The sequence below is a fragment of the Pristis pectinata genome, chromosome 3 (assembly GCF_009764475.1).
Source record: "Pristis pectinata isolate sPriPec2 chromosome 3, sPriPec2.1.pri, whole genome shotgun sequence".
Lineage (NCBI taxonomy): Eukaryota > Metazoa > Chordata > Chondrichthyes > Rhinopristiformes > Pristidae > Pristis > Pristis pectinata.
In genome coordinates, this window is record NC_067407.1 from 135,751,086 (window position 1) to 135,765,613 (window position 14,528).

Consider the following 14,528-nt stretch of genomic DNA (forward strand, 5'->3'; position numbering starts at 1 on the left):
AATTTACCTACTACTGATGTCAGGCTCACCGGCCTGTAATTACCTGGTTTACTTTTAGAGCCTTTTTTAAACAATGGAACAACATGAGCTACCCTCCAGTCCTCTGGCACCACACCTGTGACTAAGGACATTTTAAATATATCTGCCAGGGCCCTTGCAATTCTACCACTAGTCTCTCTCAATGTCCGAGGAAATATCATGTCAAGCCCACGGGATTTGTCTACCTTTATTTGCTGTAAGGCAGCAAGCACCTCCTCTTCTTTAATCTCTATGTGTTCTATAACACTACTGCTTGTTACCCTTCCTTCCATATCCACTATGCCAATTTCCTGAGTAAATACTGATGCAAAAAAACTGTTTAAGATCTCCCCCATCTCCTGAGGCTCCACACATAGATGACCACTCTGATCTTCTAGGGGACCAATTTTGTCCCTTACTATCCTTTTACTCTTAATATACTTGTAGAAACCCTTCGGGTTTACTTTCACATTATCTGCCAGAGCAATCTCATGTCTTCTTTTTGCTTTCCTGACTTCCTTCTTTTGTATCTTCTTACATTTTCTATACTCTTCAAGTACCTCGTTTGTTCCTAGTTGCCTATACCTGCTATACACTTCTCTCTTTTTCTTAACCAGATCGCCGATATCCCTTGAAAACCAAGGTTCCCTCTGCCTGTTAGCTTTGCCTTTGATCATGGTAGGAACATGCAAACTCTGCACTCTCAAAATTTCGCCTTTGAACGCCTTCCACTTACTGAACACATCCTTGCCAGAAAACAACTCATCCCAATCCACTCCTTAGATCCTTTCTCATTTCCACAAAGTCGGCCTTTCTCCAATTTAGAACCTCAACTTGAAGACCAGACCTATCCTTATCCATAATTAACTTGAAACTAATGACATTATGGTCACTGGACCCAAAATGTTCACCTACACATACTTCTGTCACCTGACCTGTTTGGTTCCCTAATAGGAGATCAAGTATTGCATTCTCTCTCCTTGGTACCTCTATATATTGATCTAGAAAACTTTCCTGAACACATTTGACAAACACCAAGCCATCCATCCCTTTCACAGTGTGGGAGTCCCAGTCAATATGTGGTGGTACTATTACAACTTTCTATTTCTTACATCGGTCTGCTATCTTTCTACAGATTTGTTCCTCCAATTCTCTCTGACTATTGGGCGGTCTATAATACAACCCTATTAGTATGGTCACACCTTTCCCGTTCCTCAGCTCCACCTATATGGCCTCTGTAGACGAGCCCTCCAGGCTGTCCTGTCTACGCACAGCTGTGATATTTTCCCTGACTAGTAATACCACTCCTCCCCCTTTCATCCCTCCTCCTCTACCATGTCTGAAACAAGGGAAACCCGGAACATTAAGCTTCCAGTCCTGCCCCTCCTGCAACCAAGTCTCACTAATAGCAATAATGTCGTAATCCCATGTGCCAATCCACGCCCTAAGCTCATCTGCCTTACTGGTAATACTCCTTGCATTGAAATAGATGCACCTGAGAGCATTTCTATCATGTACAAACCTTTGATTTCCATCAGAACATGCCATCCTTGCATGACCTTTAACCTTCTCCATTTCACTATCTGCTCTAACACCCTGGTTCCCCTCCCCCTGCAAATCTAGTTTAAACCCCCCGGAGCAGCACTAGCAAACCTACCCGCAAGTACGTTAGTCCCCCTCCAGTTCAGGTGCAAACTGTCCCGTTGGAAAAGGTCCCACCTTCCCTGGTGGAAAGCCTAATTGTCCAGAAACATGAAGCCCATCTCCTTAGCCACTTATTTAGCTGCATGATCCTCCTACTTCTAGCCTCATTAGCTCGTGGCATGGGTAGCAATCCTGAGATTGCATCCTTGGAGGTCCTGTCCTTCAACTTTGCACCTAACTCTATACTCTCTTTGCAGGACCTCCTCCTCCTTCCTATCTGTGTCATTGGTCCTTACATGGACTACGACATCTGGCTGCTCACCCTCCCTCCTGAGAATATCGATAACTCAATCTGAGATATCGTGGACCCTGGCACCAGGGAGGCAACGGACCATCCGGGATTCTCGATCTCTCCCACAGAACCTCCTATCTGTCCCCCTAACTATCAAATCCCCTATCACTACTGCTCTCCTCTTTTCCCTGTTTCCTTTCTAGCTGAGGGTCCGGTCTCGGTGCCAGAGACGCGACCACTACAACTTGTCCCTGGTAGGTCGTCCAGAATGGTATACTTATTGTTGATGGGAACGGCCACAGACGAGCTCTGCTCTTTCTGTCTATACACCTTCCCTCTCTTGACATTCACCCAGCTACTTGCCTCATGACTTTTAGGGGTGACTATCTCCCTGAAACTCCTGTCCATTTCTGCCTCTGCCTCACGAATGCTCCGAAGTTCATCCAGCTCCAGCTCCAGTTCCTTAACTCAGTTTGGGAAGAGGAAAATTTTTCGACAAGATCCCCCTCATAAACTATACATGTCAGGTACTTCTTCAGACTCCTCTGTTTCAACAAAAGCAAATTCAGCCAACCAACCTCACCTCATAACCGAAACGTTCCATCCCAATCAACGTCCTGGCGAATCTGCTTTGCACCCTCTCCATTGCTCTTGTATTCCATGCATTGGATAATGAAGGCAAGTATTCTCATCCACCTTATTTACTTGTGCTGCCACCTTCGGAATTCTTTGGACAGGTCCCTTTGTCCCATCTGCCATGCTCTGTCCACCTTACCAGCCTACAACTATCCTTCTCACTATCAACGACACCAACAATTTTCATGTCATCTGCAAACTTACTAATCATGCCTTCTATATTCAGGTCCAAATTGTTAATGTGTATCACAAATAGTAAAAAGGCAGGTATTCTCACAACACTTAACAAATATCTAAATGAGCTCTTAAATCACCAAATCATAGAAGTCCATGGGCCAGGTACCAATAAATGGGAATAGTATTGATGGGTACTCAATGATATCATGGACATGGTGGGCCAAAGGGCCTGTTTCTATGCCTTATGACTCTATCTATGACTCTACCATGAATATGCCTCAACTGGACACTCTGAATGACTTGAGGAGAGTTGGTTATTTATAAATGCCATGTGGCAGGAGTTGTTATAAAGAGAAAGGACAATGTATTGGAACAAACTACAGTTCCCGGCAAACCACGAATGTTAACAAACCTCCATTTCAGGTTCAAGGGCAAAGTGAGGCATTTTGAGAAGTTAAACCAGGCCAGGACATACACAGTGAATGGCAGTGCTCTGTTGTTGAACAGAAAGACCCAGGAATATCGGCTCATAGTACCCTGAAAGATTAGACAGGGTGGTGAAGAAGGTGTATGATAAGTTTTCCTTCATTGATTGGGACATGGAGTAACATGGGATGGCAAGTTATAGCACGGTAGAGGCAGGTGTATCGACAATGTTTAAAAGACATTTGGACAGGTTCATGATTGGTAAAGGCTCAGAGGGATATGGGTCAAATGCAGACAAATTGGATCAACTCAGATAGACACCTAGGATGGCATGGACGGGTTGGACCAAAGGGACGGTTTCCGCACTGTATAACTCTCAGTGCAGGTAGACAATAAGGTACAAGGTCATATTGAGGTAGATTGTGAGGTCAAGAGTCCATCTTATCATACTAGGGGACCATTTAATAGTCTTATAACAGTGGGATAGAAGCTGTCCTTGAGCCTGGTGGTACGTGCTTTCAGGCTTTTGTATCTTCTGCCTGATTGGAGGGGAGAGAAGAGAGAATGTCCAGGGTGGGTGGGGTCTTTGATTATGTTGGCTGCTTTACCGAGGCAGCGAGAAGTGTAGACAGAGTCCATGGAGGGGAGGCTGGTTTCTGTGATGCACTGGGCTGTGTCCACAACTCTCTGCGGTTTCTTGCGGTCCCAGGCAGACCAGTTGCCACACCAAGCCATGATGCATCCAGATAGGATGCTTTCTATGGTGCATCGATAAAAATTGGTGAGGGTCGACGGGGCATGCCAAATTTCTTTAGTCTTCTGAGGAAGTAGAGGCGCTGGTGAGCTTTCTTGGCCGTGCCATCCATGTGGTTGGACCAGGACAGGGTATTGGTGATGTTCACTCCTAGGAACTTGACACTCTCAACCCTCTTGACCGCTGCATCATTGACGTAAACAAGAGCGTGTACACCGCCACGCCCCCCCCTTTCTGAAGTCAATAACCAGCTCTTTTGTTTTGCTGACATTGAGGGAAATGTTGTTGTCGTGACACCATGTCAGTAGGCTGTCTATCTCCTTCCTGTACTTGAATCACTGTTACTCGAGATACAGCCTACTATGGTAGTATCATCTGCAAACTTGCAGATGGAGTTGGAGCAGAATCTGTCCACGCAGTCATGAGTATATAGGGAGTAGAGTAGAGGACTGAGGATGCAGCCTTGTGGGGCACCAGTGTTGAGGATCATCGTGCTGGAGGTTGCTGCCCATCCTTACTGATTGCGATCTGTTGGTCAGGATCCATTTGCAAAGGGAGGTGTTGAGTCCCAGGCTTTATAACTCTATGACTAAATCATTAACATACATGACAAACAACAGGGGGCCCAGCTCTGATCCCTACGGCACATCATTGGTCACGGGCCTCCAATCTGACAAACATCCCTCCACCACCACCTTTTGCCTCCTACCACCAAGCCAATGTTGCACCCAATCGGCTACCTCACTCTGTATCCCATGTGATCCAGCCTTCTGGAGCAGCCTAGCATGTGGGACCATTGAAAGGCCTTGCTGAAGCAGCCATCTCCTTATATTGAGTCTCTGGCCCCTCAGTGGGACAATGAAGTGGAAAGAAGAGTTGAAGCCACCTCCAAACCCAGCTCCAGTTGGTCAGTTCAGCATTTTCAGAAGAAAGGGCAGTAGAAACCTGCTGGCGTTGCACCAGTCAGCACCCACTGTTTACAGAAGGACATAATTAGAATTCTTGCCACTCCCTTCTCTCCATATAAAAATAGAACAGAGGAATCGGACTGAGAGGAACAGAACATTGGGTGGCTTACACACCATCACTCCCTCTCACCGGAGTGGAATCTTGCAGGAGGTTCCTTCTTGCGGAACCCAGACCCGAGAAACTGAAGTGGGTGGAGGGAGAGTGGAGCAGAACCCCGACCTATAAACCAAGAATGAAGCTGCCTCTGCTCGGCATGGCCATGGGGCTTGGCGGTTTGCTCTGGTTCCTGCTTCTGGCAATCTCCCATCCCAGGACTGTGCAAGGGGAAGTGGTTGAAAATTTCCAGCAATGCAACTCTTCCTTCAAGGATCATATCCCACCGCAGGGATTTGACGGCATGAGGAACCTGGTCAGGATCTGCCAGAGGTTCAACAACCGCTATCACTTCGCCACCTTGTACCGGACAGACCTGCGGATCCCGGTCTATTCCGCCTACACCTATCAAACGCCCAGAACAATGGAGAAGACTAACAGACCCTGCACCTGGTTTTATGAGCCTCAGGTAAGATACAGCAATTGCCACATCTGCATTGGCTTTGTCTGTGAACAGACAAGGGTGGCACTGTGGCGCAGCTGGTAGATCCGCTGCCTCACAGATGCTGTCAGAGTGGAGTTTGCACGTTTTCCCTTTGACTGTGTGAGCTTCCTCTGGGTGCTCCGGTTTCCTCCCAGCGATATGCATGTTGGTAGGTTAATTGGCCACTGTAATTTACTCCTAGTATGTAGGTGAGTGCTCGAATCGGGGGATGTTGATGGAAACCTGGGAAATGGGAAGAGTGTAACTGGCTGCTTACGGATGGTGTGGGCGGAAGTACCCGCTCCAGTGCTGTGTGACGCTCCCAGCTGATGGCTCCACCACAGATGGTTAAAGGTGTGACCTGGGCAGTGAGAATGAAAGAGAATTAGCCATTTGCATCATTGCGCACAGCAAGATCCCACTAATGATCTGAGACAATTGTGAGTCAGGAAATACATATACTGTGTGTGAGCGTGTGTGTGTGTGTGTGTGTGTGAGAGAGAGAGAGTGAGTGGATATGTCTGTGTGTGCGTGTGTGTGTGTGTGTGTGTGTCAGTGTGTGAGTGTGTGTGTGCATGTGTGTGTGTGTGTGTGTGAGAGAGAGAGAGAGGAGTGAGTGGATATGTCTGTGTGTGCGTGTGTGTGTGTGTGTGCGTGTGTGTGTGTCAGTGTGTGTGCGTGTGTGTGCGTGTGTGTGTGTGTCAGTGTGTGAGTGTGTGTGTGCATGTGTGTGTGTGTGTGTGAGAGAGAGAGAGGAGTGAGTGGATATGTCTGTGTGTGCGTGTGTGCGCGCGTGTGTGTGTGTGTGTGTATGTGTGTGTGTGTGAGAGAGAGAGGAGTGAGTGGATATGTCTGTGTGAGCGTGTGTGTGTGTGTATGTGTGTGTGAGAGAGAGAGAGGAGTGAGTGGATATGTCTGTGTGTGTGTGTGCGTGTGCGTGTGCGTGTGCGTGTGCGTGTGCGTGTGTGTGTGTAAAGGAATCGACTGTTTACAAGTTGGTCAAACTATGAACAATATAGAGACACAGGAGACCGCAGATGCTGGAATCTGGAGCAACACACAATCAGTCTCAGTGTTGAAGTCTGTCTGAACTATCATGAGAGCAAAATATTTGTACATATTAAGGGAAGTAATGGATATTGGATTAATGCAGGAAAGTGACACAAATAAAAGATCAGCCATAGTCATTGACTTTCAGGACAGGATTGAGGGGCCGAACGGCCTTCTCCTGCTTCTATTCATTCTGTTCTAATGACGAAGAGACTTGGGACCAGTTGCCATATTATGGACGCTTTCTGAAAATGCTGAAGGAGATGGAATGATAGAAATGTTGCAGTGCAGAAGGAGGCCATTCAGCCCAACGAGTCTATGTCAGTCCTGGGAGAGCAATCCCATCAGAACCATTCCCCAGAGTTATCCAGATGCTATCTGATCGGTTGAGTGTTTCCTGTTTTTTTTCTGTTTTTACCTCAGATTTTCAGCATCTGCAGTTATTTGATTTTCACTGGTCAATAGTCGAGTTTATTGCCATCTGCACAAGTCCATGTGTGCACAGGTGCAGTGAAAAACTTACTTGCAGCAGCATCACAGGCACATGGCATCAGATAAGCAGCATTCTCAAGAACAACATAAACTAAACACAATCTTTACAAGAAAGAACACAATTAGAACAAAAAACAAAGTCCATTTTAGTTCAAAGTGATCAGAGTAGTTACAGTGTTGTAGTGATTAGGGTTGTGCCGGTTGGTTCAAGAACCGAATGGTTGAAGGGAAGTAGTTGTTCCTGAACCTGGTGGTGTGGGGACTTCAGGCTTCTGTACCTCCTGCCCGATGGCAGCTGCGAGAAGATGGCATGGCCCGGATGGTGGGGATCTTTGATGATGGATGTTGCTTTCTTGAGGCAACACCTCCTGTAGATACCACCAATGGTGGGGAGGGATGTGCCCGTGATGTTTTGGGCTGAGTCCACTACTCTCTGCAGCTTCTTGCATTCCTGTACGTTCAACTTGCCCTACCAGACCATGATGCAGTCACGATACTTTCTACTCTGTAAAAGTTTGTTAGAGTGTTCAGTGACAAGTTCAACCTGCTCAACCTCATTCCTCTCTTCGTTCGACATAACTCTGCAAATTACTCTCCCTGATGCCACTGAACTCCTTTGGAAGGGCCTTGTTGATCCCCTTCCTGTCCCTGTGGGCAGTGAATTACCCATCATCAGCCCTCACTGCCTTAAAGGTCTCCTCACATCCACCTCGTACAGTTGGTCATTGAGTCCTCCACTAATGGGAACTACTAGTAAGCTAGTTAGGGTCTCGCAGAGCTGCCAGTGAGTTACCAGAAGTGATCTTGGGCAGGTTACAATCGGTTACTATTGTGAGTGAGAAAACAGATTCGATGGGTCTCAAAGGCAAGGACTCCAAACACAGTCTGGCAGTGAATGTTTTTATTTACAAAAGACAAGTGTGGGAAAATGGTAATGGGAATAACACACACACACCACAGTTTATAGCGAGTGTGGGAAAATCACACCGGGGATAAAATACACACACATACACAACAAACTAGGTACATACAATACGATACCCACCACCCCTTGACTCAGTGCAGACACGGCTATATGCTACTAGGGACACTAACTAAAATGTTCCCAACCCTTTAACAGTGCACACCTCGCCAACGATTTCTCCAGCACCGTTCCACGGTACTCGGCCCGGATGAAGCAGGGTGGTCCCTCGAAGATGGCAAAGAGAGTGAGCCGAGCACACGTGGCGCCCTTTATAGTGCTGGAGGGTCCAGCCCAGGTAATTTACAGGGGGCCAATGGCTCAGTGCCAGCAATGACTAATTGATTACAAAGGCCAATGGCCCAAGGCCAAGTACAAAGGTATTTAAAGACGCCAATGGTCAGGTGTGCGCTGATGAGAGGGGCGGGGCCAAACCTTGATTTGCAGTGGTGTGTCTTCCAACCAGGTAGTGGGCAGTGCTGTCACGTGACAGCCACGACCCTCCACAATACAGTTACCTAGTGATCACAAAGTAGATCAGTAAAATATTAATGTATAATTTTAAAAAGGATTACAATCAGCTCTCATTAACCTTGTTATATTTTCCAGACATGGATAATTTTATCCATAATCCTTGATCCAGGAATTGAAGTTAATTGAGACCTCTCCTTTCTTAATTTTATTAATAGTGAATATTTCCGATGGACTGCAGCCGCTGTCTGTAAGGAGTTTGTACGTTCTCCCCATGTCTGCGTGGGTTTCCTCCGGGTGCTCCGGTTTCCTCCCACATTCCAAAGACGTACGGGTTAGGAAGTTGTGGGCATGCTATTTTGGCGCCGGAAGTGCGGTGACACATGAGGGCTGCCCCCAGAACACTTCATGCAAAAATATGAATTTCACGGTGTGTTTCAATGTACATGAGACTAATAAAGATAACTTTTCTCTGTTGCTTTTAGATTGATGATCCACACGCCGGTGCTAATATGAGTTCCAGCATAGGCAAGACGAGTAATAAACAAGCGGTGCATAGTGATTACATGAATACAAGTTATGAGCGAGGGCATCTGTACCCATATACCTTCAATGAAGGAGATAGTGCAACAGCCAGCTGCACCCTCACTAATGCGATCCCTCAGAGCGGTGATGCCAACAAGAAATGGTATTATTATGCTGAGAGACCCATTAAAATATTGGCGGGGAATTGCCACAACTCTGGCAGTCGGGTGTATCTGGTAACAGGCTCTGCTGAATACACTGGGGGTACAATGAATAATAAGGTTGTAGTGCCTAGGTTGATCTGGACGGCTGTTTGTTGCAGCTCCTCGGTGGGCCAGAACAATCCCAGTTCATCTACCATGACAGGCTTTTCCATTGCGTTCGTGAAAGAGTTGCTAAACACGAAAGCTGTAATGAGAATGACGGTGCCAGAACTGGAGAGGAGACTGAACTTAAGGAATTTGAGGATCTTTAACCAGTGCAGGGGAACTAATGGCATTCAGGTGCAGCAGACCTATCAAGAGGTGATATCTTTTTTGGACAAGATACAGAATCGTAAACGGAAGGCAGGAACGAACAGTAACTTTCAGATAGGAACAGGTCAAGTGGGTTAGGCAAAATAGCGGAAAAGCTTAAGAGGGCATTTTGGGCATTTCTCCCCATTATTTACAGCTTGTCGAACAGCAAATTATGATTCTTGCTTTTGAATTTTCTGTCAACCTCCATCCTCAACAGGCATTTGAGGGGGAGACTTCCAGACTTCTGCTGAGCTTTGTGTGAGGAAGTGCTTGCTGACATCACCCAGATTATTGCCCCTTTCCCAGCTCTCATCACACCCCCCCCCCAACCCTCACCTCACCGGGACATTTGGCTTCATTTTATGCACCCATAATGTCCCCCACCTAGTCAACGTAGCAGGTCCTCATGATTTAACCTTCAGTGCCTCTGGTGAATCTGTGTTGTACCCAGAATCAAGGCCTGTATCTTCCCTGTGAGGCCTGCAACCGAATATCCTTCAGCTGGGGTTAATCCGAACACTACGGAAGTCTGACACAACCTCCAGTCTGTGAATTGCCACAATCTTGAAATAAAGACCAACATTCCATTTCAATTCTATTCTGCACCCCCAGACTAGTTTCTTCATGTTCCATGAAGCAAGTCTCTTCCCCTTTTTGCTTTTGGAAGGATGGTGAGAAAGACCATAGGAATGAGAAACAGCAGCTCCTGTCTTGCTCCAAATGAAAACATCTTTTTATCTCTCAGAACTAAACTGCCTGACCTCAGACTGTCTCAATTATTCCATTTCACAATTATTACGTTCCATTGCATCTATTCCTTGCCTGTTTCCTCATCAGTTTCCTGCTGTTGTTTTGCAATAGGCTCCCCTAGTAATTGTTTGCCGACATATTCATTCACCTCTAAGCCTCAATGGTATTCAATCCAGAACCCTTGGAATAGTTTTTCCAAGTCATTTAATCTTAATCTTCAAATACCAGAGCACAGGCACTTAAGGCAAGAGGTGGTAAGTTTAAAGGGGATGTGTGGGGCAGAGAGCGGTGGGTGCCTGGAACGAGCTGCCAGGGGTTGTGGTGGAAGCAGATACGATAGTGGTGTTTAAGGGGCTTTTAGACAGACACATGAATGTGCAGGGAATGGAGGGATGTGGATCACGTGCAGGCAGAAGAGAGATAGTTTGATTTGGCATCAGTTCAGCACAGACATTGTGGGCCGAAGGGCCTGTTCCTGTGCTGTACTGTTCTATGTTCTAAGGAAAAGAAAAACGTAGGAGATTGAAGGTACCTCTATGTAAGATCATGAGGGGCATAGACAGGGTGAAATCACACACTCTTTTTCCCAGGGAGGGGTTGCTAAAAACAAGAGTGTAGAGGTTTAAGATCAGAGGCGAGAGATTTAAAAGGGACGTCAGGGGCAACTTCTTCACGCAAAGGGTGGTGCGTATTTGGAATGAGCTGCCAGAAATAGTGGTTGAGGCGGGCACATTAACAACGTTTAAAAGCCATTGAGATAAGTACATAGATAGGAGAGGTTGAGAGGGCTCTGGGCCAAACACAGGCAGACAAAGACATAGCTAACACGACTGGGGCATAATTTTAAGGTGATTGGAGGAAGGTATAAGGGGGATGTCAGGGGTAAGTTTTTTTACACAGAGAGTGGTGGGTGCGTGGAACGCACTGCCGGCAGAGGTGGTTGGGGAAGAAATATTAGGGACACTTAAGAGACTCTTAGATAGCCACATGAATGATAGAGAAGTGGAGGGCTATGTGGGAGGGAAGGGCTAGCTAGATATTAGAGCAGGATAAAATGTCGGCACAACATTGTGGGCCGAAGGGCCTGTACTGTGCTGTAATGTTCTATGTTCTTTGTTCTAGATGGGCCAAGCTCGCTGGGCAATAGTCAGCATGGAAGAGTTGGGCCAAAGGGCCTGTTTCATGCTGTAAGACTCTGTGACTCTGATTTGTTTCCTAATCAATATTATATTTTTTCTCTCTTATTGCAATGGCAAAAAGTGCCAGTGAGACCAGTAAAATGTTTGGTTCCCTTATTAAGAAAAATTACTTTATTATTGGATATAGTACAGAGAAGATTCACTTGGATAATCCTGGGTTTGGAGAGATCACCTTAAGAGGGAAGGTTAAACAGGTAGGGTCTGCAGTTATTGGCATTTAGCAGAATGAGAAGTGATTTTGTTAAAATATATAATATTCCTGGGGGGTTAGCAGGGTTAATGGGAGGATGTTCCCTCTGTTGGGAGAATCTGAGACCAGAGGGGACAGCCTCAGAGTAGGGGGGTGCGCATTTAAGGCTGAGATGGGGAAGAATTTCTTCTCTCCGAGGTTTGAGAGTCTTTTATTCAAGGATGATGTCACTGAGATAGATAGGTTCTCAATCAGCAAGGGAATCAAGGGTTGTGAGGAAAGAACAGGAAAGTGGATTTGAGGGAAGTTGCATATATTATAATCTTACTGAGTGATAGAGATGACTCGAAGGTCTGAATGGCCTACTCCTAGTCCTAATTCCTATGGCCTGCGCTTTCTCTCACTTCCCTTCCTGGAGATGTCGGCTCCATGTAATCCAAGTTCCAACCTGAACAAACCTAAAATCCAAGGGATTTTTTTTCTGCCAATTATTTCAAAGATTTGAGAGAATCCCAGTCCTTATTCACTGAACTTGACGGAAACCAATTCACCATCTATGTGAGTGAGTGAGTGGGGGGTGTCTTGCTCCAATTTATTTCTGCTGACTTGAACTTTATGAAATGTATTTTGAATACACAAGGTTTACTTGTCTTTACTTGGATCTTTGGGCAGGGAGTTCCCTCAAGATTCCTTTCACCATTTGAGCGATTTTAAACTTTGTCATTATTGAAGCCATTAGGTATATTGGGAAGTAAGTTACCCCTGTACACCTTACACTTTTTGCTTTGCAGTTTTGATTGGGTCTGTTTCTATGCGATCGAAGTTACTTAAATGGATTTAATTATCGGATACTTTGTGTTCCGTACATTTTTGTACTAATCTTTTATGTAGTTTAGATGTGTTCTGAATTATTCAGTTTGCATACAATTACAGATATAATGGGGATAATTCTGTCAATCAATTGCTAATATATTGTATCTGCCATAAATTTTGCCAACAAATTGTCTGCATCATTATCAATGTGTAAGCAATTCAGCAACAGCTGTTCATTCTGTGTAACCCAACAAAAGCTGGAGAGACCACAGAGCATTTATAGTGGAGTTTGTAATCCATTGTGTGATTCTTCATGAATTAAAAATCTACAACATATTTCTTGTGTTAATGTCTGTAAACAATCTTTGACAGTCTCTGGGATCAAACCTGTCACACACAGAAAAGGCCATAACACCATAAAACTATCATATAGGAGCAGAATTAGGCCATTCCACCCATCGAGTCTGCTCCGCCGTTCAATCATGGTTGATTTTTTTCAACCCCATTCTCCTGCCTTCTCCCCATAACCCTTAACCCCCTTACCAATCAAGAAACTATCAATCTCTGCCTTAAATACACCCAATGACTTGGCCTCCACAGCCGTCTGTGGCAACGAATTCCACAGCTTCACCGCCCTCTGGCTGAAGAAATTCCTCCTCATCTCGGTTTTAAAGGGACATCCCTTTACTCTGAGTTGTGCCCTCGGATCCTGGACTCTCCCACTGATGGAAACATCCTCTCCACGTCCACTCTATCCAGGCCTTTCAGTATCCAGTAGGTTTCAATGAGATCCCCCCTCATCCTTCTGTACAGGCCCAGAGACATCAAACTGTTGTAAGACAAGTTCAAGGTCTCAAAAGTAATGAACTCTGGGCACAGTCTGGCAAGGAAGGATTTTATTTACAAAGACAAACACGGAAAAAATCTTTTTAATGATTTAATATTATTTCTTACCAGCAAAGCCACGCCACCCCGTCTGCCTACCTGCCTATCCTTCCGATACACCATGTATCCTTGGACGTTCAGCTCCCAAAGACATCCATCCTTTAGCCAGGTCTCAGTGATGGCCACAACATCATACCTGCCAATCCGTAGCTGTATTTCAAGATCATCCACCTTATTTCTTATGCTGCGTGCATTTAAATATAATACTTTGTCCAGTATTTGGTACTTTTTGCTTTGATTGCACTGCATCTCTATTGCACTGCAACTCATCCCACTGGCTGCAACTTTGCCTCATCACCTGCCTGTCCTTCCTGTCCTCTTTACTGCACACTATCTTTGATTTATTACTGTTTTCCCCTTCCTTGGCCCTATCACTCCGATTCCCATCCCCCTGCCAAATTAGTTTAAACCCTCCCTAACAGCTCTATTAAACCTGCCCGCTAGGATATTGGTCCCCTTCGGGTTCAGGTGTAACACGTCCTTTTTGTACAGGTCATACTTCCCGCAGAAGAGATCCCAATGATCCAAGGATCTGAAGCCCTGCCCCCTGCACCAGTCTCTCAGCCACACATTCGTCTGCCCGATCCTGCTATTCTTGCCCTTGCTAGCACATGGCACAGGCAGCAATCCTGAGATGATTACCCTGGAGGTCCTGCTTCTCAGCTTCCTTCCTAACTCTCTGTATTCTCTCTTCAGGACCTTCTCCCTTTTTCTACCTATGTCATTGATACCAACATGTACCAAGACTTCTGGCTGCTCGCCCTCTCCCTTCAGAATACTCCGGACCCGATCCGAGACATCCCATTCCCTGGCACCTGGGAGGCAACGCACCATGCGGGTGTCTCCATCAGGCTCACAGAATCTCCTGTTTGTTCCCCTCACTATGGAATCCCCCATGCCTACCGCATTCCTCTTCTCTCTCCTTCCCTTCTGCGCAACAGAGCCAGGCTCAGCGCCAGAGACCCGGTCACCATGGCTGTTCTCTGACAGGTCATCCCCCTCAACAGCATGCACAGTAGTGTAGCGGTTAGCGTAATGCTTTACAGCGCCAGCGACCTGGGTTCAATTCCCGCCGCTGTCTGTAAGGAGCTTGTACGTTCTCCCCGCGTCTGCATAGGTTT

At 46.1% G+C, this 14,528-nt stretch overlaps 2 protein-coding genes across 2 annotated transcripts in view; one reads left to right on the plus strand and one right to left on the minus strand.

The window, feature by feature from the left end:
* The window catches only part of LOC127568883 (keratinocyte-associated protein 3), a 440,350-nt gene that overhangs the window by 243,134 nt on the left and 182,688 nt on the right, over positions 1 to 14,528 (minus strand). The gene's annotated exons all lie outside the window — the stretch shown is intronic.
* LOC127568886 (endonuclease domain-containing 1 protein-like) lies at positions 5,073 to 9,055 on the plus strand. The gene is made up of 3 exons (XM_052013118.1): positions 5,073 to 5,478; positions 8,156 to 8,294; positions 8,953 to 9,055. Exons 1-3 carry the CDS (start codon positions 5,149 to 5,151, stop codon positions 8,955 to 8,957), a joined length of 474 nt encoding a protein of 157 aa, XP_051869078.1. The 5' UTR covers positions 5,073 to 5,148; the 3' UTR covers positions 8,958 to 9,055.

Excerpts from the sequence above, each read along its gene's own strand:
- LOC127568886 (XM_052013118.1), top strand. The coding sequence starts at position 5,149 with ATGAAGCTGCCTCTGCTCGGCATGGCCATGGGGCTTGGCGGTTTGCTC. Across the intron at positions 5,479-8,155 it reads CCTGGTTTTATGAGCCTCAG|TGCACACCTCGCCAACGATT; the intron begins GTAAGATACAGC and ends ACCCTTTAACAG.